The sequence below is a fragment of the Dermochelys coriacea genome, chromosome 22, assembly GCF_009764565.3.
Source record: "Dermochelys coriacea isolate rDerCor1 chromosome 22, rDerCor1.pri.v4, whole genome shotgun sequence".
NCBI classification, from domain to species: Eukaryota; Metazoa; Chordata; order Testudines; family Dermochelyidae; genus Dermochelys; species Dermochelys coriacea.
Window position 1 is genome coordinate 1,653,571 of NC_050089.1, and position 24,800 is coordinate 1,678,370.

The following is a 24,800-nucleotide window of genomic DNA, read 5'->3' on the forward strand; positions in this document are numbered from 1 at the left end:
ATTGGTAGTGAAGTTCAAAGACAGCCTGATCGGGTAAATGGCATGCTAAACTGTAGTATACTGTTCAGCCACTTGCTGGCGCTGAGTATAACGTACCTTATTTCAGCTCCCCTGAGCCATAGGGGCAGAGCCTCGGAGGGGCTGATGCTGAACACAGTTGGGGGGCTCACTCAGAAGGAAGCTCCGTAACCCGTCCTTACCTGGTACAGGACCGTGACAGCAGGGGCTCAGGGAAGGGCAGGAGGCTGGAGGGGGCCTAGCTTGGCTATGGGGCAGCTGGCTGAATAGACACGAGGGACGGGGCCACATTCCATTCGCTGCTCTGCTATTTCTGGCTCATGGATTTTCAGCCAGATGCTCACAAAACCCTGGGCAAATCCTAGCAAGGAGCAGAAGCCATCCCAGGTGTGTGAGGGCACCAGCAGGCCCCGGCCTGGGTCCAAGGAGCAGGCCGTGTGCCCCTCCCCCCACAGACCCTACCCCCTGGCAGGAGCAGGTGGATGTGCCAAAAGAGAAAAGGGGCTCAATGCCGGGGGAGTTGCTGGGCAAGATTCTGCCTCTTGGACCAGGGCAGCAGGAGGGCTGGAGGCCTTGCCCTGTGGTTTGGCTTATATTTGGTCTCCTTGCAGCGCTACGGGAAGATTTCCGGCTGCAGCCCAGCAACCTGCTGGTGACGGTGGGGGAGCAGGTGCTGTTAGAGTGTGTGCCCCCGAGGGGGCATCCTGAGCCCACCATCTCCTGGAAGAAGGATGGGGTCCCCATAAACCAGAAAGCTGGCCATTACGAGGTAAGCTCGGTCATAGAATCATAGAAGAGTAGGGTTGGAAGGGACCTCAGGAGGTCATCTAGTCCAACCCCGTGCTCAAAGCAGGACCAATCCCCAACTAAACCATCCCAGCCAGAGTTTTGTCAAGCCGGGCCTTAAAAATCTCTAAGGATGGAGATTCCACCACCGCCCTAGGTAACCCATTCCAGGGCTTCACCACGCGCCTAGTGAAATAGTGTTTCCTAATATCCAACCTAGACCTCCCCCACCGCAACTTGAGACCATTGCTCCTTGTTCGGTCATCTGCCGCCACAGGGAACAGCCGAGCTCCATCCTCTCTGGAACCCCCCCTTCAGGTAGTTGAAGGCTGCTGTCAAATCCCCCCTCTTCTCTTCTGCCGACTAAACAAGCCCTGTTCCGTCAGCCTCTCCTCATAAGTCATGTGCCCCAGCCCCCTAATCATTTTTGTAGCCGTCCGCTAGACTCTCTTCAATTTCTCCACATCCCTTCTTTAGTGGGGGGCCCAAAACTGGATGCAATACTCTCCCCCCTCCTCAGACCCTACCCTGCCCACAGGTTTTTCCCAACTTCCCACCTCCAGCACCGTGCAGGGGGCATGGTTGCATGCTAGAGCACTAAGCCTCACAGTGTTTGCTGCCTGTAGACGGGTGGAGTCGCCTCAGCCCCCAGCTTCCTGTCCCAGGGTTTGAACAGAGCCGCTTTGGCCCCCTCTTCCCAGGGCTAGGACGGAGCTCCTCGGCCCCGTGTGGGCAGTCAGGCCTGTCACTCTCTAGCCCAAATATGCACTCTCTCACTCTTTCAGCCATTTCTATGTTGTACGGGACTTGGTGGGGTGCTGCCATTCCTGTTGCTGGCCCAGTACATGGGGGCACAAGCCAAGCTCCCCCCAGATGCCGAGTTCCTGCACTGGGGCTGGCTCTGGCTGGGGCGACACGTGGGGCCCTGACGCCCTCTCTCCCTCCTTGCAGGTCTCCAGCGGGAAGCTCCTGATGGTGCACGGCGAGAGGAGTGATGCGGGGTTGTATGTATGTGTGGCTTCCAACCAGGCAGGACAACGAGAGAGCAAACCGGCCCTGGTGTCTGTCCTGGGTAAGGAGACAGTTCCCTCCTTGGGCCTTGCCCACTGGGCCTGGCACTCAGCTGATATCCAAGCAGCTGCCATGGTGTCACGGACCCACAGCTCTGGGACAGTCCCTGGGAGGACCCCTTCAGCGCTTCAGCCCCCTTAGGGTCACTCTCTCACTGGGGTAAGCCCCTTGGCTTTCCTGCCTCCTGGGACCGAACCTCAGAGCCTTCAGCCCCCCAGCTTCATTCCATGAGCTTCCTGGAGCCAGTCCACCTGAGTAGGACTTGCACACCCAAAGGAAGCAATACACCCTCAGCTTCCTGACACAAGTGACACCCAGCCAGCGGTGGGACAGCAGGAACAGAGTGCAGGACGTCTTCAATTAACACAGTGAATGGGAAGTTACAGCAAAGTCCAGCTGGGTTAGTGCAGAGTCCAGAGCCCCTCTGAGGCTCTGTAGTCCCAGCCCAGAAGCGACTCCCCCACACACACTTCCAGCAGCCCATACTTAACAACCCACCTGGCCCCTCCTCAGTCCTTTGTCCTTGTTTCCAGGCAAACACAGTCACTGGCCTCTCCCCCCCCCCCAGCCCTTTGTTCTCCAGCTGGTCACATTCGACTGGCTTCCTAAGGAGGTTGGGCCATCCATGGTCTTAGTTGCTAGGTGCCAAATGTCCAGGGAATTGGAGTGGTCATTGTCTTCAGGGACTCCCCCTGGGCCGAGGCCCCAGACAGCCAGGGTCAGTCTTACCTGGATCTCTGCAAAAAGTAAACAACCTTTCCTCCTCACCTAGTTAACCATGCCACCCATAGGGGAAACTGAGGTACACACCGTATTCATACAAAACATTATGAAAAATCCCCACTTTGTCACACATGGGGTGCCAGAAAACTGGCCAGTTGACATATTTCTGACCAATGAGACCACTGGGAGGACCCACATGGCCAGTGCCCGGCATGCTCAGTGCGGTCACCGTCTGAGGGTCATTAATAGTAGGTCAGCACCCATGAGAGGGCTGGTTCTCCTCGACTTTAAGAGCAGCTCCCCCTCTCAGGGCAGCAGGAGGTTTGATGAGGGCACCCAAGGAATTCTGCTCCCCAGAGCAAGGGGACCAGTTCAGGCTGGCAGGGACCCAGGCGATGCTCCCTGGAGCTTGTGAAGCCAAGCGCTCAGGAGTGCTGCCGGCAGCAGGGAATCCCTGGCTACATGGGCTCCCTGCATGGAAAGGGACATTCCCCTTGGGGGAGGAGATTCCCAGCCAGGTGGTCCCTGGCGTTCCTCTGCCATAATGGCCAGGATGTGCTGGGAGAGCAGGAGGCAGGCGGCCCTGAGGCCCCTCCTTGGTGCCCAGCCTCCTTGACCTAGAATGCCTCCATCCTTTGAGAACCCTTCCTGGGGGCAGCCTGGCCCCTCTGAACACATGGGTCTCTCCCTGGGGGCTTGCTCCATTGGCACTCCATGGCTCCTGGTTTGGAGCCTGCACCCCGAGTCCTGGAGAATATAAGAGGCTTCCAAAAACAGTCCTTGGGCCTAATTCAAGCAGCAGGACTCTTGTGACAACCATGCAGAACCACAAGCCAGTGCATAGTTTAGAGACTCACTGGACTGGCTTCTCTCCCAAATTGCTTTCCCGGGAGAAGACTTCCTGCCTTAGCTACAGATTTCCAGGAAATGGCTCCGTTTGAACTCCAGCCTCTCCAGGCTTTCGGAGTTGCTGTGTCACTTCCTCCCAGCCCAGCCACATGGGAAACCATTTCCAAGCTTACAAACAGCAGTATGGACAGGGGCCTCTCCCAGCAAACCGCACACACACCTTCTGCCCTGGCAACAGGCAATCGAATGGGAGAGAAATGATTGAAATGGGGAACGCCTGCATTCTGGCACACCATAATTGACAGGCTGTGTTTTAAACTATGAAACCCATTTTAAGGTTGTCTCCTCCCTCAGTGAACTAAACGAGAAAGCCAAAGCTTATCACACACAGTAGTAGCACACGCACACCCATGCATCACCAGCAGGGACTGACCCCACCCTAGGAGCTACAGCAACAATTGCCATGTGCGTTGTGGACCTGCTGCTAGAGGGGGGCTTGGCACACACTTTCCCAGTGGCTTACACCACTATTTGCTAGACAGCAATAGAATAGTGGAGCTCAGGAATCCTGGCTCTGAGAGGGCCCTGGGAGGTAGTGGTTAGAGGTAGGCTCACTGCAGTGCATAGAGAAAAGGAGGACTTGTGGCACCTTAGAGACTAACAAATTTAGTGCCTAGATTTGGCACATTCATTGCGGAAAGCAGCGTGGCTGAGGTTGGGGTGGTCATGTTAGAGATGTGGGTTCTGTGGACAGTGCTAGCGTTATATCAGGGGCCTTTTCGTTTGGACACATTCAGTCTCTGTCTCCTTTTGGCAGCTGTTCCCTTCAACATTTGTTGTTACGGGTTACTCTAGCATCTTCTGAACTTTCTCTGCTTTTCACAGTTGTGCTCACAGTAAGGATACATTTGTAGACTCAGTTATCGCAACACCCCCAACACAGGCAATGGCTGTTGAGAGCCACGTCCTTCCCCTTTCTGACTCTCCTTATTCCCTGAGGGCTGCACATGCTGGTAGGGCAGAGGTCTCCAAACTGTGGGGCGCTCCACCCTAGGGTGGCATGGAGGAACATGGATGGGGTGGGCATGGTGGGCCTGGGCCAGTTCCCACAGGGGGCGAGGAGGGAGCACCACCCAACTTCCACCCGCACCCCCCCTCCCCAGCTCTGCTCTGGCCCCATCCCCAGCCATAGCCTCGGCTCCCGGCCCCGCACGTGGTCCCATTCCCAGCCTTGGCACGGCTTGGAACCTGGCCAGGGGCCCGGCTGCCTGCCCCCACTATGGCCCAGCTGCTGCTCTGCTCCCAGCCCTACCCCGACCCTGCCCTCTGCCTCAGCCCCTGGCCGCGGCTCCATTCCCGGCCCCGCTCCCAGCCCCAGCCCTAGCTGCAGCTCCAGCCTCGGCCCCCTTACCCCTGTCCATGTCCTTCCCCCTGCCACTCCCAGCCCCGGCTCTGCGGGGGAGGGGGCACAGATGGGGTAAGGGGAGGCATGACCCTCAAAAGTTTGAGGACCACTATGGTAGGGATGGAGACCTCCTGGGGGTACAGGAGGTTGTGGGGTTTGGATCCTGTAACCTGTGGCACTGACTCCAATTCTCAAAGCCCAGAGCTCCGTCTCCCGGCAGGGCGGGGATGCATCACTGAGATCTCTGCTTCTCCCTCCCCAGAAAAGCCAACATTCACTCGCAGACCCAGTGATATTGTGGCCAAATTTGGCAGCACCGTCCAGCTGGGCTGTGGTGTTCAGGGGGACCCAATGCCCAAAGTATGGTGGCGCAAGGAGCCCGGAGAGCTGCCCTGGGGCAGGTATGTGGTGTACATTCGGAAGCTTCTGAGCTTTGGCGCTGACCTCTCAGCTAGCATTTTCCCTGGTATCCGAATACACAGCACTGAGGCACTCCAAGCACTGGCTAATTCCCACAGCCCGTTGCTGCAAGGTAGGTAGAGGATGCCAGGCTCACTTAAAAACACTGCACAGGCCACGGGGGAGAGGGGGAACTGTGTGCCTGTTCGATACAGCACCCAGAAGGATCAATGGAGGCAAACCCAGCCTGTCACCTGTTTCCGTTCTCCTGGAGGTGGTCAGAGTGGGGTACACCCTGGTATTGTTACCGGGGCCACTGGTCATGAGTACGAGCAATTCCCACCCCTTGGAATATCGGTTCCACTGGCTCTGATGGGGCAGAGGGAACCATATTTCAGTGGCACTGCAAATGCAAGATCCCAGGCTCCGGTCCAGGGGCCCAGACATCTGGGAGCCCCCTGTGTTTGGGGCCCAGGGCCCAGAGCCCTGCTGCCTATGTCCTGCTCCCATGGTTTATTGTTGTTATTATGAGTCATGTGCATTATGATGGGGCCTAAGGGCCAGCCAGGACAGGGCTTGGCACAAACACTGAGTGGCCGCCAGTCCCTGCCCCATGCAGCTCACAGCAGCTGTTGTGTCTTACACGCCCAGGTACGAGGTGGATGAGGAGAACACCTTGCAGATTCATTATGTGACGACGCTTGACTCCGGCAGGTACATCTGCACGGCCCAGAACCAGGTGGGCACCATCTTGGCCCAGGCCTTGCTCACTGTGCAGGGTAAGCAGCTCCATGCAGTCTTCACAGCACGTCAGGACTGGTCCGTGCCCACGGGCAGCAGAGAGACCTTAGTGCCCAGCACACCCTGCTTCCTTTATGCCCCGGGAACTGGGGGAGGCAGAAAGCTGTCACGTGCTACTGGGCACACATAACATCCCTGCCCTACCCAGCCATCAGCCCCATCGGCTCTGGCCCTCTCCGAGAAGCCCTGGAGCGATTCTCTCCTCTTCTCCCCAAGACTTGACAGGCTGGGGCATCTGGAGAGAGGCAGGCCAATGCCCTGAACAGCCTGAAACAGCCCACATGAGCTCCAAGAAATCCCCTTTCTGTGCTACTTACCCTTGCGGTACCACAGCCCAGGGATCGGGGCACAGTAGCACTTGGATGCTCCGTCAGGAAACAATGCCCTTGGCTGCTGGAAACTCCTGCCTCTTCCTTGGCAGGGCCCGATCCTGCAGACACACCTGGGAAGCGTGCCTCACATGGCCCAAGTGACTCAGCTGCTTGAGTGTGTGTAGGATTGGGTCCATCACTTCATGGCTGGACCAGCCCCTGCCCCCTCCAGCTCTGCCTCTCTGAGGGTTTGCTTCATGGAGGGGGTTGAAGCTACAGCAGAGTCTCTCCCGGCTCGGCTCCGTTCACCCTTCCTGGCTTCCTGTTCGATTCCTGGGACCTGTGGTCTCCCCACTGGCTAGGGTTGTCAACTTTCTACTCTCACAAAACCGAGCACCCTTGCCCCATCCCTGCCCCACCCCTCCTCCAAAGGCCACCCATACCCTGCCCCTTCTCCAAGGCCCTGCCCCCACTCACTCCATCCCCCCACTCACTCCCTCTGTCGCTCACTCTCCCCACCCTCACTAGCTCATTTAACCAGGCTGGCTCAGGGGGTTGGGGTGAAGGCTCCAGCTGGGGGTGCAGACTCTGGGGTAGGGCTGGGGATGAGGGGTTTGGGGTGCAGGAGGGTGCTCTAGGCTGGGATCGAGGGGTTTGGAGGGCGGAAGGAGGATCAGGTCTGGAACAGGGGGTTGGGGCCCGGGAGGGGGGCAGGGGTGCAGGCTCCGGGTGGCGCTTACCTCAAGCAGCTCCCAGAAGCAGCAGCATGCCCCCCTGTGGCTTCTACATGGAAGCACAGCCAGGCGGCTCTGCGCACTGCCCCGTCCACAGGTGCCACCCCTGCAGCTCCCATTGGCCACGGTTCCCAGCCATTGGGAGCTGCGGAGGCAGCGCTTGTGATGGGGGCACTGTGCAGAGCCCCCTGGCTGCCCCTATGCTTAGGAGTCAGAGGAGAGACAAACATACCAGCTGCTTCCCGGGATCCATGTGGCACAGAAGCTAGCAGGGAGCCTGCCTTAACCCTGCTGCACGGCACTGCCAACCGGACAGTCAATGGCCCAGTCAGCGGTGCTGACCGGAGCCACCAGTATCCCCTTTCGACCGGGTGTTCTGGTTGATAACCAGACACCTGGTCACCCTACCACTGGCCTTTTCTGAGGGCTGTTCCCTGCATCTCCGGCAGGCATGGGGGCTCTGGAGGTAGGCAGGCCCCCAAGAGCTGGATGAGCATTAGCCTGGCTTCACAGACCTGCCTAGGGCCTGGGGCACAGACAATAACAGATGAGCCCTTCTCACTAATGGGCCACGTTCACCCTGGGCTACAGGAGGGGGGTTGGCCCCAGAAATCCCATTGCTTAGGCCCTCCTGGGTATTTCCACTGTCAGCTGTGGGATCCTGGACTGCAACCCAGCCAGCTGAAATCCCAGTGAGTGCTGGTGAGGGGAAAGGGAGCGAAATAGAGCTCCCATGTCTGTTCCCTCTGGCATCCGGCCTCCAGCCCTGCCCCCCATCCCTGCAGGCCTGCACACCCTGCCAGGGAGCCCTCGCCTTGGCTGGAGTTGTGCCCAGTGTCATGGAGTACGCGGGCGATGCTCTGGACCTGCTCCCAATGAAGCCAGGCAGGACTCTGGGGAAGTCTCCTCTCCGGGAGCAGCCTGTCTGCAGGACACACAGCTCACCCGGCTTCCCCCTTCCTGGGTCTGACCTCGGACCACTCAGCATCCTCTGCCCCTCCGTGCACTTCCCACAGCGAGTCCACTCAGGCGGGGTCCTGGGGAAACCAGAGGGTCCTGCCCCACAACTCCGCAGTCAGACGTGACTCTCAGCCAGCCAGTAACACAGAAGGTTTATTAGGTTTCAGAATAGCAGCTGTGTTAGTCTGTATTCGCAAAAAAGAAAAAGAGTACTTGTGGCACCTTAGAGACTAGGTGCCACAAGGTTTATTAGACGACAGGAACATGGTCTAAAACAGAGCTTGTAGGTGCAGAGAACAGGACCCCTCAGCTGGGTCCATTTTGGGGGGCAGTGAGCCAGAAAACCACGTCTGCACTTCATTCCTCGTCCCCAGCCAGCCCCAAACTGAAACTGTCGCCAGCCCCCCCTCCTCTGGGCTTTGTCCCTTTCCCAGGCTAGGGGTCACCTGATTCCTTTGTTCTCCAACCCTTTAGCTCTCACCTTGCAGGGCAGAAGGGCCAGGCCATCAGTTGCCAGGAAACAGGGTGTTGGCCCTTCTCTGTGCCCAGACCCCTGCGCACACCTGCCCTCTAGGGCTCTGCAATGATCATACACCCTTATCCCACCCCCTAGATACTTAAGAACTGCCCAGGGGAAACTGAGGCACCCCCACAATATTCAGAGGAAACATTAAGAACAGTCCCGCTTCATCACACCGAGCCACAGGGCAGAGCAGGACTCTCAGCACGCTGAGTTTGTACCATGCCTTCCCATGGTGGCTCTGCCTCTAGCCTGCCAAGTGCAGGCGGGTCAGGCCGGCAACCCACTTCAGTGGGCAGCCCCATGCTTCTGGCATATGCCCGTAACACAGTGCTCCTTTTCACAACAGGCTGGCTGGCCTAGTGGGAGGGGTACAGTGAAGCCTGTCTCCCTGCACCTGCTGGGGGTCATGGGCCAGCAGCACCTGCCCTCTCCCAGAGCCAGCAGGCAGCTCAGGGATGCAGGGAGAGGGCCTGCCCCCCCAGTTCCCCGATGGCCACAGGGCTGAGGTACAATCTAGCAGTGAGCAGCCATTGAAACCATGTAACCCAACAGGTCTTTGAGAGACCTTGTGACAGTGACCAGACCAGCCCCGCATGGGGGAAAGCCCCGAGCCCTCCAGATGGCCCCCCTGGCAGCCGGGTGCCCAAGGGCCCAGGATGCTCAGCCCATTATACACAGCTGGTTCAGGAGACAAAAGAGCCAGCTCCTCTGATCGGTGTAACTGCCTGGATCCCCAGGTCAGGGACGGCTCTGCCTCTGGTGGGCGCTCTGCCCTGACCTCTATGGGACAGCTCCGACCGGGAGGGGCCCTGAGTCACAGCCCCCCTTCCCCATGGGCTGGACATAGCCCTGAACAAGAGAGAGACCCTCCCACGGTGTAGGGGGGACTGTGCGTTAGAGATGTTCGGGCTGGGGGCCCTGCAGTGTCCATTAGCTGGGTGTCTGGGCTGCCAGCACATGGTAACAGCCCATAGGCGGGGTTGTCAGAGGGGAGAGGGAGCAACGTCTAAAGGTGCTCAATGTGGGTGGTATTGCTCCGGGGAGCTCCTGTTGCCCATGTCCCCAACCCCACGCTTGCCCCTTTCTTGCCCCTAGACCCCCTGGACACTGGGCAGAGGGAGTGGCCAAAGGATGTCCCACAGGAGATGATGGACGTCCAGCTGTACCTGGACAACAGCACCGTGCTCCCCTCCTCGTCCGCCGTCTACCTGCACTGGAAGGTCAGTGAGCAGTCTCCGCTAGTGCAAAGTGCGCTCGGACCCCGGCCTGGAGCGCCTGCCAGCGAGCCCTGGGCAGCCCCTGTGCCTGGCCCCGGGATGGGTGGGGTGAAAGGGAGGGCGTGGTGGGGGTGGCACTCCCCAGGGGGTATGAAGTGGGCTCGTCTGTGCCTGCGGTAGCTCAGCTCCCTGAAACCAGCAGCCTCTGGCCCCACAAGCCCTAGCTGACAGGCCTTCCCAGACCTCACGCTCTTGGTGTGGGCTAGCGGTAGGCACCAACCCTGCCTGGCTAGCTCACTTGGTAGAATATCAGACTTTTAATCTGAGGGTCCAGAGTTCATGTCCCTGGTCAGGTGAAGAAGGGATCCTTTCCCCCCCAAAATTGGGGGGGAGGCATAACTCAGCGGTTTGAGCGTTGACCTGCTAAACCCAGGGTTGTGAGTTCAATCCTTGAGGGGGCCACTTAGGGATCTGGGGCAAAAATTGGGGGTTGGCCCTGCTTTGAGCAGGGGGTGGGACTAGATGACCTCCGGAGGTCCCTTCCAAGCCTGAGAGTCTATGAGCCCGCGCGTCCTCAGGTGCTCCCTGTGGTGCCCAGCCCGTGTCCACGGGACACACAGATATTGCTGGCCTGCTGTCTCAGGGAGCGGTGTACACACAGGTGCGGCGTTATAGCTCAGGCCAGGGCCTTTGGAACATCACAGCAAACTGATAGCGACTCAGCCATGAGTTTAGGATCAAAATCCCAGATTTAAGAGCTAATAAGTAGGGCTACGATTTGGTCACGGATTCTGTGACTTTACTGGACCTCTGTGACTTCTATGCTTCAGGGGGAGGCGGGACCGTGCGCCCCTGCCCTGTCCACCGGGGGCTGCAGCCAGGGTCACGCGCCCCTGCCCGGGGGCCCCCCTTGGGGCTGTTAGCACTTGCCCTGTGGCATCCTGGGCTTGGTGGAGGCCGCGGCTGTGTACCTCAGCCCTGCGACTCCCAACAGGGGCTGCAGCGGGGGGCCACGCAGCCCCCTTGTGCCTTTCCAGGGCTGTGCACGCCCATCCGGCTGTGGCCAGGGCTTGGCGGGGGCTGCAGCTGGGGCCACACACCCCTGTCCCGCAGCTGCGGCCAGCTCTGGAGCATGGGCTGTGTGGCTACCGTGGCTGCCCCCCCACGCCCCGCGCTGTGGTGCTAGAGCCGAACTCAGCCTGTCAGTCGCCTCCCCCACGGGACTCCATTCCTCCCCCCTAGCCCTGCCCCCTGGTTATTTTTAGTAAAGTCATGAACAGGTGACTGGCTCCATGAATTTTTGTTTATTGCCTGTGACCTGTCTGTGACTTTTACTAAAAATAGCCGTGACAAAGACTTAGCCTTACTCATAAGTAATGATCATAGAGTCAGAAATGGTTCTATAAAAACCAAAAGGTATAACCCGCTTCGTAGAGTCTCCGCTGAGCTGTACCTGGCCAAACCCTTGTCTGAAATAGTTTTTCTCTCCAAGGCAATCTCCCAGTGTCTCAGCCAACCTGGCCAGGATCCCGCCTTCATGAATGTAAAGAGCTCTGTCCTTTTTCCTTCCCCAGTGCTGGATAACCAGGGGCCTTCTGCCTTCTCCTTGTATCCCCCCAAATTCATTGCTGATCTCCAGAGTCTGGATGGCCCCCGGGGTCTATCTCTGGTGTGCTGACTTCATGTTTTCACATCCTCATGTTGCCTTCGTATGGAAACGGGGCTTCCTTGTGTCGGCTCCCAATGCTTAATGTATGTGGGGACTGAGGCAGCCAGGGGAACGTACGGCCTTTGTGTTCCCATTGCCTGTTCTCACCCCAGGCCCTGCCCGGTCCCGAAGCAGCTCAGGGCCTGTCCGAGCCAACCCCATGCTGGAAGGGCGAGCACCTCGCCATGCTGCAGTGCATTTGCACAGGGCAGGGAGCAGAGAGAGTCACAGGCAACATGGTCTGCTTCTGCCCATCTGGCAGCCCCCCTCGCAGGCATGAGCACAGCACGGTGATCCCTGGCCCGCGAACGGCCCCAGAGTTCAAAAGCAGAGGAGAAGTCCAGGGAACGTGTCACCCAGGACAAGCCCAGCACCCCACCAGGGCACCAGGAATTACAGCCAGCGGCACCATGTGCCGAAGGAGCAGGAGGGAATGAGGAGCTGCTCCTGCACTCCCAGACTGTGAATGGGAAAGTGCTGCCCACACCCAGCCCCTTCCAGCAGAGTCCCACTGAGCTCTGTCCCCCTGGATAGCCTGGCTGGGCTAGACCTTGCCCTGCCCCAGTGCTGCTGGGATCCCGCACCATTCCCAGTGTGCACGGACAGGCTCAGTGAGGAGAGCGGAGTGCTGGCTGGAGAGCAGTGGCAGCATCCCCCAGCTCCACTGGCAGAGCAGCCTGGGGACAGCAGCCTTGAAAGCATCGTCCCTCGTGGAGGGGATCGTGGGTAATGCACGAATACCGTCCAGGCCATTGGGCAGGTTGCAGTCAGGACTGAGGGGCTTTGGCTCTGCTGTGATTCCTGCCTGTGAAAGGGGCACAAGGACAGGACCCCCCAGCGAGAAGCTGCAAGGCCCGAAGGATGGTAGCCAAGTGCTGCAAGGCCTCCTCAGCAGGGCCAGGCAGACCGCCGGGCTCACCACTGGCATGTTCCCCCATACAATTGGACCTGTGCTCCGCAACGTCTGGCAGCAGCGCTGCCCGGGGTGGCAGGCACCTGGGAACTGAGTCAGGCACCATTGCAAATGTCAGTCAGTCGCTCAGTCTGTGTGCAGATACTGCAAGGTAGAGAGCACCCCCTGCACGCTCCATCGGCCAGGTGCTCAAACTCACCAACTCTCCCTCCCACCCATCCATCTAACTACCCATCCATCCCACCCCCAACTACTTACCCACCCACCGACTCTTCCACCCATCTAGCTAAATACCCATTCATCCCACCCACTGCTGCTTACCCACCCACCGACTCTCCCACCCATCCATCTAACCACCCATCCATCCCACCCCCAACTACTTACCCACCCACCGACTCTCCCACCCATCCATCTAACCACCCATCCATCCCACCCACAGCTGCTTACCCACCCACCGACTCTCCCACCCATCCATCTAACCACCCATCCATCCCACCCACAGCTGCTTACCCACCCACCGACTCTCCCACCCATCCATCTAACCACCCATCCATCCCACCCCCAACTACTTACACACCCACCGACTCTCCCACCCATCCATCTAACCACCCATCCATCCCACCCACAGCTGCTTACCCACCCACCGACTCTCCCACCCATCTATTCATCCCGTCCACTCAACCCAACCAGCCATCCACCCTCTGACCCTCCCATCCCCCCATCCCCCCATCTACCAACTCATCCATCCACTGGCCCGTCCTCCCGCCCTCCCATCTATCAACATTTATACAGCATTTTCTGCCATAGCAACCACACTCTGAGCTGGCTTCTCCCAACGCATAGTCCTGCTGATGCAGCTCTGGCAGCCTGTCCTCAAGCCTCTTGCCCAAGGCAAGCACCATCCTGGGCAGAAGGACAATAGGAGACTTGGACACAGGCAGGCTGGGGGGTTGCGCAGATCTCTGCTGGCCTGTCCCGTGCCCCCACTGACCACGGTGACCTTTCAGGTGATCCGCCCGTCCCAGCACACTGAGGGACATGCTGTGTTGTACCGCTCCCTGCTGCCGGTCAGCGTGGACTGGGTTGAACGGAAGGTGCCCGGGGAGCACAGCATCATCATCCCAGCCCTCAAGAGAGGCTACAAGTATGAGTTCAAGGTTCGGCCCTATGCCGGGAAAGTCCATGGCCTGGACAGCAACATCAGACATCTCTGGATCCCGGAGGAAGGTACAGCCTGAGGTGCCCCCAGTCCCTCCCGCTCCAGGGCCTGACTCAGCTTGCTCTGCAGAGCAAGGTCACATTGGGGACCTAGAGAGGCTGCAGGCCTGGCAGGGAGTACGTGAGTGATGTGCTGGGTGGGTTTGAGGGCTTGGCGCATGGCTGCCTGCAGGCCCTTCTACATGGTGCTGCTCCTTACAAAGCCCATGCCTCGCCAGGGGGAGCACGGACAGGGGATCCCGCTGCAGCCGACGGGAACCTGCCCAGTCAGCTGCTGTGCACCCCCCGGGTGAACGGCACGGCAGGTGCCCAGTGTGCCCTGGCAGCCTAAGGCTGCACCGTCCAGGGCCCATGTGTGGGGCCGTGTGGGGAAGTGCCAAGGCTGGGGTCTGTCATCGTCCTGCTAGAGGGGACAGGGAGGGAAGAGGGGGAGGAGGAGCAGCACCAGGCACAATCTCACAGGACCCCTGGGCACCAGGTTCTCTTCCCAGGAGCCCAGCTCTGTACCTTCATCTGCAGTCACCCCCACTGTGCATGGCCCCATGACCTGCCCTGCCTCTCTAGCAATACCTGCCTGAAGCCCCAATGGGCGTCTTGGTGCTGGTGGGAGACCTCAGGGATCACAGCTCTGCTGCCCTCCCCCTCACAGTCCAGTGCTCGGCCTGCGGGGCCTGGCTCTAGGGACCCCAGGCTCCGTGTCTGGAGAGCAGCCCAGCCCCGGGCTGCCCAAGGCGGGTTTCAGTGGCTCTCTCTTGTCCCCAGTGCCTAGCGCAGCTCCTCAGCATGTCACCATTAGGGCAGTGGAGGATGGGAATGGCACAGTGCTCATCAGCTGGGACCCCCCTCCCCATCCCTCAGACAACGGCGTCATCCGGGGCTACAAGGTGAGAATGCGCCGGGATGATGGCTCAGGCCCCGCACGGCACTGACGTGCTCGGCACTCACAGTGGGGACAGAGGGTAAAGAGCTAAATCGGCCTGGCTTGGCCAGGCTGCAGCTCGTAGGAACCTGGTGGGAGCTCCAGCTCCGAAGGTGGGGAGGTAACCAGGAGGGTGCCAGGGGGGCAGGGCCATGTGCCCTGGGAGTGCTGCCGGACTGGGCTGCACCCTGCCAGAGTGACACGGGCTCTCAGTCACTCTCAGGAGCATTCACAGGATCAGCAACTCGGGGGCTGCTCTGCTCTGCTCTGGAAGCAGCCCCTAGGAGCCGTGTGCCAGCTGGGCAGAGCTGCAATGAGGACCTGGGGGAGGCCTGGCAGAGGAGCCGCACCAGCTGAGGCCCCCTCAATGCCTGTGCAGTCATGCCTTTGGAGCAGCTTTTGCTTGGAGATCCTGGGGCTTCTTGTGGGACCTGGGGCAGTGTGGATCATAGCTGTCCATGGGGCCAGGGTGGTGGGGGTCACAGCTGTCCATGGGGACTGGGGCAGTGTGGATCACAGCTGTCCATGGGGCCAAGGTGGTGGGGGTCACAGCTATCCTTGGGGTTTGGGGCAGTGGAAGTCATAGTTATCTGTGAGGCTTAGGTCACAGTTATCTGTGGGGCCTGGGGCAGTGGGGGTCACAGCTATCCATGGGGCCTGGGGCAGTGCGGGGTCACAGCTGTCCATGGGGCCAAGGGCGGTGCGGGTCACAGTTGTCCATGGGGCTCAGGGCAGTGAGGGTCACAGGTGTCTGTGGGACTTGGGAAAGTGGGAGTCACAGTTATCTGTGGGGCTTGGGGTGGAGCAGGTCACAGCTATCCGTGGGGCCCGGGGCAGTGGGGGTCACAACTATCCATGGGGCCTGGGGCAGTGGGAATCACAGCTATTCTGGGGGCCCAGGACAGAGCAGATCACAGCTGTCTGTGGGGCCTGGAGTGGTGGGGGTCACATCTGTCCATGGGGCCTGAGGCAGTGGAGGTGTCACGGCGTCCCCGGGCGATGCTCTGGAACTGCTTCCTACGAAGCCAGGCAGGACTCTGGGGAAGTCTCCTCTCCGGGAGCAGCCTGTCTGCAGGACACACAGCTCACCCGGCCTCCACCTTCCTGGGTCTGACTTCGGACCACTCAGCATCCTCTGCCCCTCCGGGCGCTTCCCACAGCAAGTCCGCCCAGACGGGGTCCTGGGGAAGCCAGAGGGTCCTGCCCCCCAACTCCGCAGTCAGACGTGACTCTCAGCCAGCCAGTAACACAGAAGGTTTATTAGACGACAGGAAAAAGAAAAGGAGTACCGGTGGCACCTTAGAGACTAACAAATTTATTAGAGCATAAGCTTTCGTGAGCTACAGCTCACTTCATCGGATGCAAGTGAGCTGTAGCTCACGAAAGCTTATGCTCTAATAAATTTGTTAGTCTCTAAGGTGCCACCGGTACTCCTTTTCTTTTTGCGAATACAGACTAACACGGCTGCTACTCTGAAACTAGACGACAGGAACATGGTCTAACACAGAGCTTGTAGGTACAGAGAACAGGACCCCTCAGCTGGGTCCATTTTGGGGGGCCGTGAGACAACCACATCTGCACTTCACTTCATGTCCCCAGCCAGCCCCAAAACTGAAACTGTCTCCAGCCCCCTCCTCTGGGCTTTGTCCCTTTCCCTGGCCAGGAGGGCCCCTGATTTCTTTGTTCTCCAGCCCTTTAGCTCTCACCTTGCAGGGGGAAGGGCCAGGCCATCAGTTGCCAGGAAACAGGGTGTTGGCCATTCTCTGTGTCCAGACCCCTGCCCACACCTGCCCTCCAGGGCTCTGCAATGATCATACACCCTTATCTCACCCCCTAGATACTTAAGAACTGCCTAGGGGAAACTGAGGCACCCCCACAATATTCAGAGGAAACATTAAGAACAGTCCCGCTTCATCACAGGAGGTCATAGCTGTCTGTGGGCCCAGGGCAGTGGGGGTCACAGCTGTCCATGGGGCCTGGGGCGGTGCTGGTGTATCTGGTTGTATCTGTGTCTGGGTGTATGACAGGTGTCCTGTCTCTTGGTCTGGGTTTGTCACAACCGTGCTAGCTTTGTCTGGGTGTGTTACAGGTCTGGTACCTGGGCAATGAAACTCACCATCGCTCCAACAGGACCGTGGATGGAGGGACGCACAGTCTGGAAACAGTCATGCTGCCGGCTGGGGTTAAATACTGTATCCAGGTGGCAGCCTTCAATGGAGCTGGGCTCGGGGTGCCCAGCAATGCCACATGCATCAGCGTAGGTCAGAAATGATGTTTTGTTCGTAAAGCTCTTTGTCCAGCCGGAAACCCCCAGGCCCCCGTGATGGGCCCAGGGGGAGCTGGGGAGCCCTGTGATCAGAGAGCCAGTTGGGGATGGTGGGACAGAGAGATTGCTCGCTCACTTGCCCTCCCTTTGACGTTCTGGCTCCCCAAGCTGGCACACTGGCCTGCTGGCTGCGCTCACTTGCTTCCCTTAGAAACCCTGGTTCAGTCACCTGGACCCTTGGCACCGTTGCCAGCTGGCCAGACTGGAGTCTTAGGGAAGTGTGTGACTCCTTGGACTGCAGGGACCCTCTGGGGAGCAGCACGGAGGTCACACTCCTTGGTCTGTTTCCCTTCTCTGCCGCCTGCCCAGTGGACCATTACTTCAGGCAGCCCTTGGGAGGGACATTTTTTTCTCTGCATTTGACTCATTTCACGTGAGCACAATGCTGGCTTTCCGCGGGGGCTAGGCTGGCACCGGGGATGAGGGAAAGTTGGCTGATGGTTCGAGCCAAGAGCTGGCCGTCTGGAATCCGGTTCTGTTCCTGGCTCTGCCTGCCTCTCATTGGGTCACCTTGGCCGTGGCCCATCCCTTTCCCTTTCTGCCAGGTGTGCTGCTCGCAGGGCTCCAGCCCACAGGCCCTGGGGGTGTGCTGAGAGTAGTGGGACCCGCCCAGCCCCGCAGGCTGGCTCCCTCTGCCAGCTGGGCCAGTGTCTCCTCCCAGCTGACGCCTGCCCCCAGCATTATCCCAGCTCTCAGCCGGGCTCCGCAGTGACGCCCATGCCGAGGGTGGACTCCAGCCCTGGCACTGTGCAGGCAGGAGGCTCTGGTGCCCCTCCGAGCGGCAGCCCAGGTGTTGCTGGGGGGGAGCAGGCTCTGTGGTATCTCCTGCTGCAGCTGGGCCTTTGCTATTAACCTTTCGGTGTCCTGTGGGCAGGCGGACGAGCAGGTCAGCTCTCCCCAGGGCATCGCTCTGCATTGAACGAGCTCCGCCTGTCACCTCCACCTCTGATCCACCCCTTCCTTCCCAGAGCCCCGGGTGGGAAAGATGGCCAGGACCCCGGCTGTGCGCTCCGTCAGCCACATCCTGGCAGTGATCCGCCAGCCTGTCTTCATCGCTAGTGTGGGCTCGCTGCTCTGGCTCGTGCTGATGGTGCTGGCTCTCTACATGTGCCAGCACCACGCCAGGCATTACAGCCAAGAAGAGCAGCGTGCCACAGGCAAAGGTGAGCGTGAATCTGGGGCTATGGAACTGCGAGCCCAGCTGTCTACCAACAGTCACTAGCATGGGGGCGGGGGGCAGCAGGGGCCCTGGAACGACACATAAAGCCTGGGCTCAGTGAGTTTGAGAAACCCCAGCCCTTAGGGTCCTGGGCCAGTCCAGTTAAAGCAGGGCTCCCCAGCCTCACCCCAGCTCATTGTGCCCTGCAGCCCCCCCACAGGCTGGACCTTACACTGAGGATTGGTCTTAGACGTCTCTGATTTCTGTCCAAGCGCTACCCTGGGGATGGCTCCAGAAAGGGGCCCATCAGTGCAGGAGATCAGCAAGCTCCCTGCCGGATGGTCTGGGGTGAACCCCAGGGGTTCCCTATCTCAGTGCTGTGGGTGCATGCTCAAGGGTTATCCAGAGACTGGTGGTGGGACCAGTGAGGAGCTGGCAGAGCCCCCAGAATGGCGACACTGGGTTGCAATCAGCAGCGGGGATGAGATGAAACTCAGGCAGGGGAAGATGGGGACCTGATGAGAAAGGTGGCCAAGAGGGGCAGCAAACGGGTGCCATGCAGCTCAGGACGGTCTGCACCCTGGTCATTGCAAGGAGCCATCGCTGTGCAACTAACAACCTCCCTGCCTTGCTCCCAGGTCTGTGCCGATACGCCAGTGAAGACACCATTGTCAAGCACAGGTGAGTGATGGCTTGGCCCTGCCACGGGCAGTAACCTCCTGGAGAAAATGGTTGTGAACCCCCATGGCATGGGATGGCCTATATCCCTGCTCAGCGAGCCCCAGGGTGGCCCACTGACAGGGAAGATGCCTGCTTTATTCCTGACCTGCAGCCCCCTGCTATCCCAGCCCTGGGTCCCCCCTCACACTCAGCTCTACCAGAGCCCCTCAATCCCGATCCACAGCCCCTGTTACCCCAGCCCTGGACCCACACTCAGCTCTGCCAGAGCCCCTCAATCCTGACCCCCAGCGCCCTGCTATCCCAGCCCTGGGCCCCCCCTCACACTCAGCTCTGCCAGAGCCCCTCAATCCTGACCCCCAACATCCTGCTATCCCAGCCCTGGGCCCCCCCCTCATAGAATCATAGAATATCAGGGTTGGAAGGGACCCCAGAAGGTCATCTAGTCCAACCCCCTGCTCAAAGCAGGACCAAGTCCCAGTTAAATCATCCCAGCCAGGGCTTTGTCAAGCCTGACCTTAAAAACCTCAAAGGAAGGAGATTCTACCACCTCCCTAGGTAACGCATTCCAGTGTTTCACCACCCTCTTAGTGAAAAAGTTTTTCCTAATATCCAATCTAAACCTCCCCCATTGCAACTTGAGACCATTACTCCTCGTTCTGTCATCTGCTACCATTGAGAACAGTCTAGAGCCATCCTCTTTGAAACCCCCTTTCAGGTAGTTGAAAGCAGCTATCAAATCCCCCCTCATTCTTCTCTTCTGCAGACTAAACAATCCCAGCTCCCTCAGCCTCTCCTCATAAGTCATGTGCTCTAGACCCCTAATCATTTTTGTTGCCCTTCGTTGTACTCTTTCCAATTTATCCACATCCTTCCTGTAGTGTGGGGCCCAAAACTGGACACAGTACTCCAGATGAGGCCTCACCAGTGTCGAATAGAGGGGAACGATCACGTCCCTCGATCTGCTCGCTATGCCCCTACTTATACATCCCATACATACATACATCCCTCATACTCAGCTCTGCCACAGCCCCTCAATCCTGACCCCCAGCACCCTGCTATCCCAGCCCTGAGCCCCCCCTCACACTCAGCTCTGCCAGAGCCCCTCAATCCTGACCCCCAGCCCCTACTATCCCAGCCCTGGGTCCCCCCTCACACTCAGCTCTGCCAGAGCCCCTCAATCCTGACCCCCAGCACCCTGCTATCCCAGCCCTGGGCCCCCCCTCACACTCAGCTCTGCCAGAGCCCCTCAATCCCGACCCACAGCCCCTGCTATCCCAGCCCTGGGTCCCCCCTCACACTCAGCTCTGCCAGAGCCCCTCAATCCTGACCCCCAGCACCCTGCTATCCCAGCCCTGGGCCCCCCCTCACACTCAGCTCTGCCAGAGCCCCTCAATCCTGACCCCCAGCGCCCTGCTATCCCAGCCCTGGGCCCCACACATGGGGCTCTGTAAGACACCAAACAGCTTACAGTCTGCAGCAGCCCCTGTCAGCCCCACCTGTGCCCTGTGATGGTCCTGAGGGCACAAGGGGAGGAGGGCAGGCTGGAGGGGGAGCTGAGCCGGCTGGTCTCTGCTGGGGCATGTGATGGCTCTGTGATGAGAAGTTGCCAAGCTAACACCTCTGTTGCGTCCTGGTCCTGGAGAGAGGCAGGTGCCCAGGGTGCTGTGAGTTACACAGCGCTCTGGGGCTTTCCCCTACAACATATCCCCGGCTCGTGTGGGTGCCGCGCAGCACCTGCCAGCAGGAGGGAGCCAGAACCTGCCCCCTGCCCGCCCTGATGCACCCCTGCCGGGGAAGGCAGGCTGGAACCTGCTAGGGCTCCCCATGCTGGGAATGCAGAGGATCTTTCCACTCCCTCTGCACTGCCTGAGAGCACAAAGGGAATGGTGTTGGCCCACGAGCCTGGCCCAGTCACTGCACAGCGCTCCCCTCCCGTAGCCAGGGCTGGAGCGGGGCACTAGCCCTGCGCTAGCCCCCTCCATGCAGACACAGGAGGAAGGTCCCACAGACTCACCCAGCCAGCTGTGCCGGGGCTCTCCAGAGCTGCTGCAGGTGACAGCAAAGCCCCCTCCCGGTGCCTTCACCTGTACGTCTCCTCCCCTCCCCAACCCCAGGATGGCCGTGAGTGACTCCCCGTGGCTGGCTGACAGCTGGAAAGCCACCTCCTGCTCCAAGACCTTCAGCAGCAGCAGCAGGTCGAGCAGCCAGCTCCTGTGGGCTGAGACCAAAGACAGCCTGGACTTCCACCGCTCCAGTGAGTCCCTGCCGCACCATGCCGTGCCGCTCTGCTCCTGGCCATTCCCGGCCCGGACAGAGGCTCCCGCGCTGGCCAGCCCACACCTCTCGCTGCACCTTCAGGGCAAAGTCAGGACGTTCCGCAGGGAAGGTGACGTTCCCTGTGCGGGATCCCGGGATCCTGGCCAGGGGCCGGCTGAGCTCCCTGTGCGGGATCCCGGGATCCTGGCCAGGGGCTGGCTGAGCTCCCTGTGCGGGATCCCGGGATCCTGGCCAGGGGCCGGCTGAGCTCCCTGTGCGGGATCCCGGGATCCTGGCCAGGGGCCGGCTGAGCTCCCTGTGCGGGATCCCGGGAGCCTGGCCAGGGGCCGGCTGAGCTCCCTGTGCGGGATCCCGGGAGCCTGGCCAGGGGCCGGCTGAGCTCCCTGAGCGGGATCCCGGGAGCCTGGCCAGGGGCCGGCTGAGCTCCCTGTGCTGGGGGTCTTTGAAGGTGCCCAGCAAGGCCAGGAATTAGGAGCTGCCTTTTCTGTTCTTCCCGTGGCGTCAGGGAAGGAGGCCAGACAGGTTCTCTGACGAGGGACAGGGTGATTTTCTGCTGGGTTTTGCTATGAGAAATTCAGGGCTTGTCTCCCTGGTGTTCCCCCGAAGGCTCCCCAGAGGACTGGGGAGCTAGTGGGATTCTGGCACTACAAACCCCATGGAGGTGGGACCCGGTTCACTGCAGGGGAAGAGATGCAATGCCTGGGTTTCCTGACTGGGGCCTTTCGGCTTGCACATTAATGCCGGAGCAGCGTCCGGCTCCAAACGCATGTCAGCTCCAGGCTGGCGCTGCCTGCAGACAGTGCAGCCAGCACTTCGGGGCTTTAATTGAGCCCCACACCTCCATGTGGGGAGGGCCGTCAGTAGGCTTGCCAACTTTCTAATTGCACAAAACTGAACACCCCTACCCCACCCCCGTCCTTCCCTAAGGCTCCGCCCTACTCTGCCCCTCTCCACATGCTCCATCCCCCCCCCCCCGCCATTTGCTCACTCTCCCCCACCATCACGCACTTTCACCAGGCTGGCTCAGAGGTTGGGGTGCGGGGAAGGGTGAGGGCTCTGGCTGGGGGTGTGGGCTCTGGGGTGGAGCCGGGGATGAGGGATTTGGGGGGTAGGAGGGGGCTCAGGGCCGGGGCAGGGGTTGGGGGGGTGAGAGCTCTGGCTGGGGGTGTGGGGTGGTGCAGGCTCTGGGGTTGGGCCGGTGATGAAGGGTTTGGGGTGCAGGAGGGGGCTGGGGGCTGGGATGTGGGACGGGGTGTGGGCTGTGTGCGGGAGGGGACTCTGGGCAGGGGCAAGGAGTTGGGGGTGCGGGAGGGAGTTCGGGGTCTCGGCTTCACTTACCGCAGCTCCCGTGGGTCGCGGTTCCTGGCCAATGGGAGCTGCTAAGCCGGCACTTGGGGTGTCAGCAGCGGGTGGAGTCTGCCTGGCTATCTATGCGCGTAGGGGCCGCAGAGACTTGGGGGAAGCTTCCCGGAGCCGCGTGGAGCCAGGGCAGGCAGGGAGCCTGCCTTAGCCCTGGGCCCCTCCTGCGCCGCCGACCAGACTTTTAACCGCCTGGTTGGCGGTGCCAACCGAAGCCGCCAGGTCCCTTTTTGAGCGGGCGATCCGGTCGAAACGGGATGCCTGGCAATGCTAGCTGTCAGTAAAGCAGCTTGCCTGAGATCCCGGGAGAGCCAGGAAGGGAACCTGCAGGCCAGAGTCTGCACCACAAGGCCCCGTCCAGTGCTGCTCTCGAGCCCGGGGCACCACTCGGGGATAGTGCCAGGTGTCTGGAAGGGAGGCCTGCTTCAATGCAGCCCTGGGGACCCTGCAGCTGGGGCAGGCCTGAGACAGGGTAGGAGGGAAGACTGGGCCAGCCCTGCAGGGGAGCTGCCACTAGGGGAGACAGACCCCTCTGCACAGTTATCCCCCCAGCCGTGGGCCAGGAAGGTGGGTGTGCACTGCAGACCGGATGTGCTTTGGGTATGAGTGTGCAGGGGTTGTGTGCTGTAGACTGGGTGGGCCTTTGGGGTGTGTGCAAGGTCCATGTGTGCTGCAGGCTGGGTGTGTTGTGGGTGTGTGTGTGCAGGGTGTGTGTGTGCTGCAGGCCAGGTGTGCTTTGGGGATGAGTGTGTAGGATTTGTGTGCGGTGCAGGATGTGTGCTTTCAGGGGGGCAGTGCAGGATGTGTGCGTGCTGCAGGCCGTGTGTGCAGAGTGTGTGTGCACTGCAGGCTGGCTGTGCTTTGGGGGTGAGTGTGCAGGGGGGGTGGGGTGGGGGGAGAGCTGCAGGCTGGGTGTGTCTGCAGGTGCATGGGGTGGGGGAGCGCTGCAGGCTGGGATGTGTCAGTGGGTGTGTGGGGTGGGGGGAGAGCTGCAGTCTGGGTGTGTCTGCGGGTGCATGGGGCAGGTAGAGAGCGCAGGCCGGGTGTGTCTGTGAGTGTGTGGGGCAGGGGGAGAGCTGCAGGCTGGGTGTATCTGTGGATGTGTGTGGTGGGGGAGCGCTGCAGGCTGTGTGTGTCAGTGGGTGCGTGGGGGGGGGGAGCGCTGCAGGCTGGGTGTGTCTGCGGGTGCATGGGGAGGGGGGAGAGCTGCAGGCTGGGTGTGTCTGCGGGTGCATGGGGAGGGGGGAGAGCTGCAGGCTGGGTGTGTCTGTGGGTGCATGGGGCAGGGGGAGAGCTGCAGGCTGGGTGTGTCTGCGGGTGTGTGGGGCGGGGGGAGCGCTGCAGGCTGGGTGTGTCTGCGGGTGCATGGGGCAGGGGGAGAGCTGCAGGCCGGATGTGTCTCTGGGGCGGGGGGAGAGCTGCAGGCTGGGTGTGTCTGTGGGTGTGTGGGTGTCATGGAGTCCCCGGGCGATGCTCTGGAACTGCTCCCCATGAAGCCAGGCAGGACTCTGGAGAGTCTCCTCTCCGGGAGCAGCCTGTCTGCAGGACACACAGCTCACCCGGCTCCCCCTTCCTGGGTCTGACCTCAGAGCATCCAGCATCCTCTGCCCCTCCAGGCGCTTCCCACAGCAAGTTCACCCAGACGGTGTCCTGGGGAAGTCAGAGGGTCCTGCCCCCCAACTCCGCAGTCAGACGGGACTCTCAACCAGCCAGTAACACAGAAGGTTTATTAGACGACAGGGACATGATCTAACACAGAGCTTGTAGGTGCAGAGAACAGGACCCCTCAGCTGGGTCCATTTTGGGGGCAGTGAGCCAGACAACCACATCTGCACTTCACTCCATGTCCCCAGCCAGCCCCAAACTGAAACTCTCTCCAGCCCCCCCTCCTCTGTGCTTTGTCCCTTTCCCGGGCCAAGAGGGCACCTGATTCCTTTTGTAATGACAGGTTTCAGAGTAGCAGCCGTGTTAGTCTGTATTTGCAAAAAGAACAGGAGGACTTGTGGCACCTTAGAGACTAACAAATTTATTTGAGCATAAGCTTTCGTGAGCTACAGCTCACTTCATCAGATGCTACAGCTCACTGCATCACGAAAGCTTATGCTCAAATAAATTTGTTAGTCTCTAAGGTGCCACAAGTCCTCCTGTTCTTTTTTCCTGATTCCTTTGTTCTCCAACCCTTTAGCTCTCACCTTGCAAGGGGAAGGGCCAGGCCATCGGTTGCCAGGAAACAGGGTGTCGGCCATTCCCTGTGTCCAGATCCCTGCACACACCTGCCCTCTAGGGCTCTGCGACAATCACACACCCTTATTCCACCACCTAGATACTTAAGAACTGCCTAGGGGAAACTGAGGCACCCCCACAATATTCAGAGGAAACATTAAGAACAGTCCCGCTTCATCATAGTTGGGCAGGGGGGAGAGCTGCAGGTTGGGTGTGTCTG

At 60.1% G+C, this 24,800-nt stretch overlaps 1 protein-coding gene across 3 annotated transcripts in view; it reads left to right on the forward strand.

Moving 5' to 3' along the window:
• The window catches only part of ROBO4 (roundabout guidance receptor 4), a 69,941-nt gene that overhangs the window by 15,521 nt on the left and 29,620 nt on the right, over positions 1–24,800 (forward strand). For all 3 annotated transcript variants that reach the window (XR_005289942.2, XM_038380667.2, XM_043500991.1), the window contains exons 3-13: positions 630–787; positions 1,756–1,876; positions 5,115–5,253; positions 5,903–6,030; positions 9,676–9,800; positions 13,426–13,645; positions 14,399–14,520; positions 16,645–16,816; positions 17,850–18,044; positions 18,679–18,721; positions 20,836–20,975. Coding sequence is in view for 2 of the 3 variants with exons in the window: in XM_038380667.2 (XP_038236595.1) it covers positions 630–787; positions 1,756–1,876; positions 5,115–5,253; positions 5,903–6,030; positions 9,676–9,800; positions 13,426–13,645; positions 14,399–14,520; positions 16,645–16,816; positions 17,850–18,044; positions 18,679–18,721; positions 20,836–20,975 (1,563 nt within the window). In the remaining variant the exon portion in view is untranslated. The remainder of the gene's footprint in view (positions 1–629; positions 788–1,755; positions 1,877–5,114; positions 5,254–5,902; positions 6,031–9,675; positions 9,801–13,425; positions 13,646–14,398; positions 14,521–16,644; positions 16,817–17,849; positions 18,045–18,678; positions 18,722–20,835; positions 20,976–24,800) is intronic.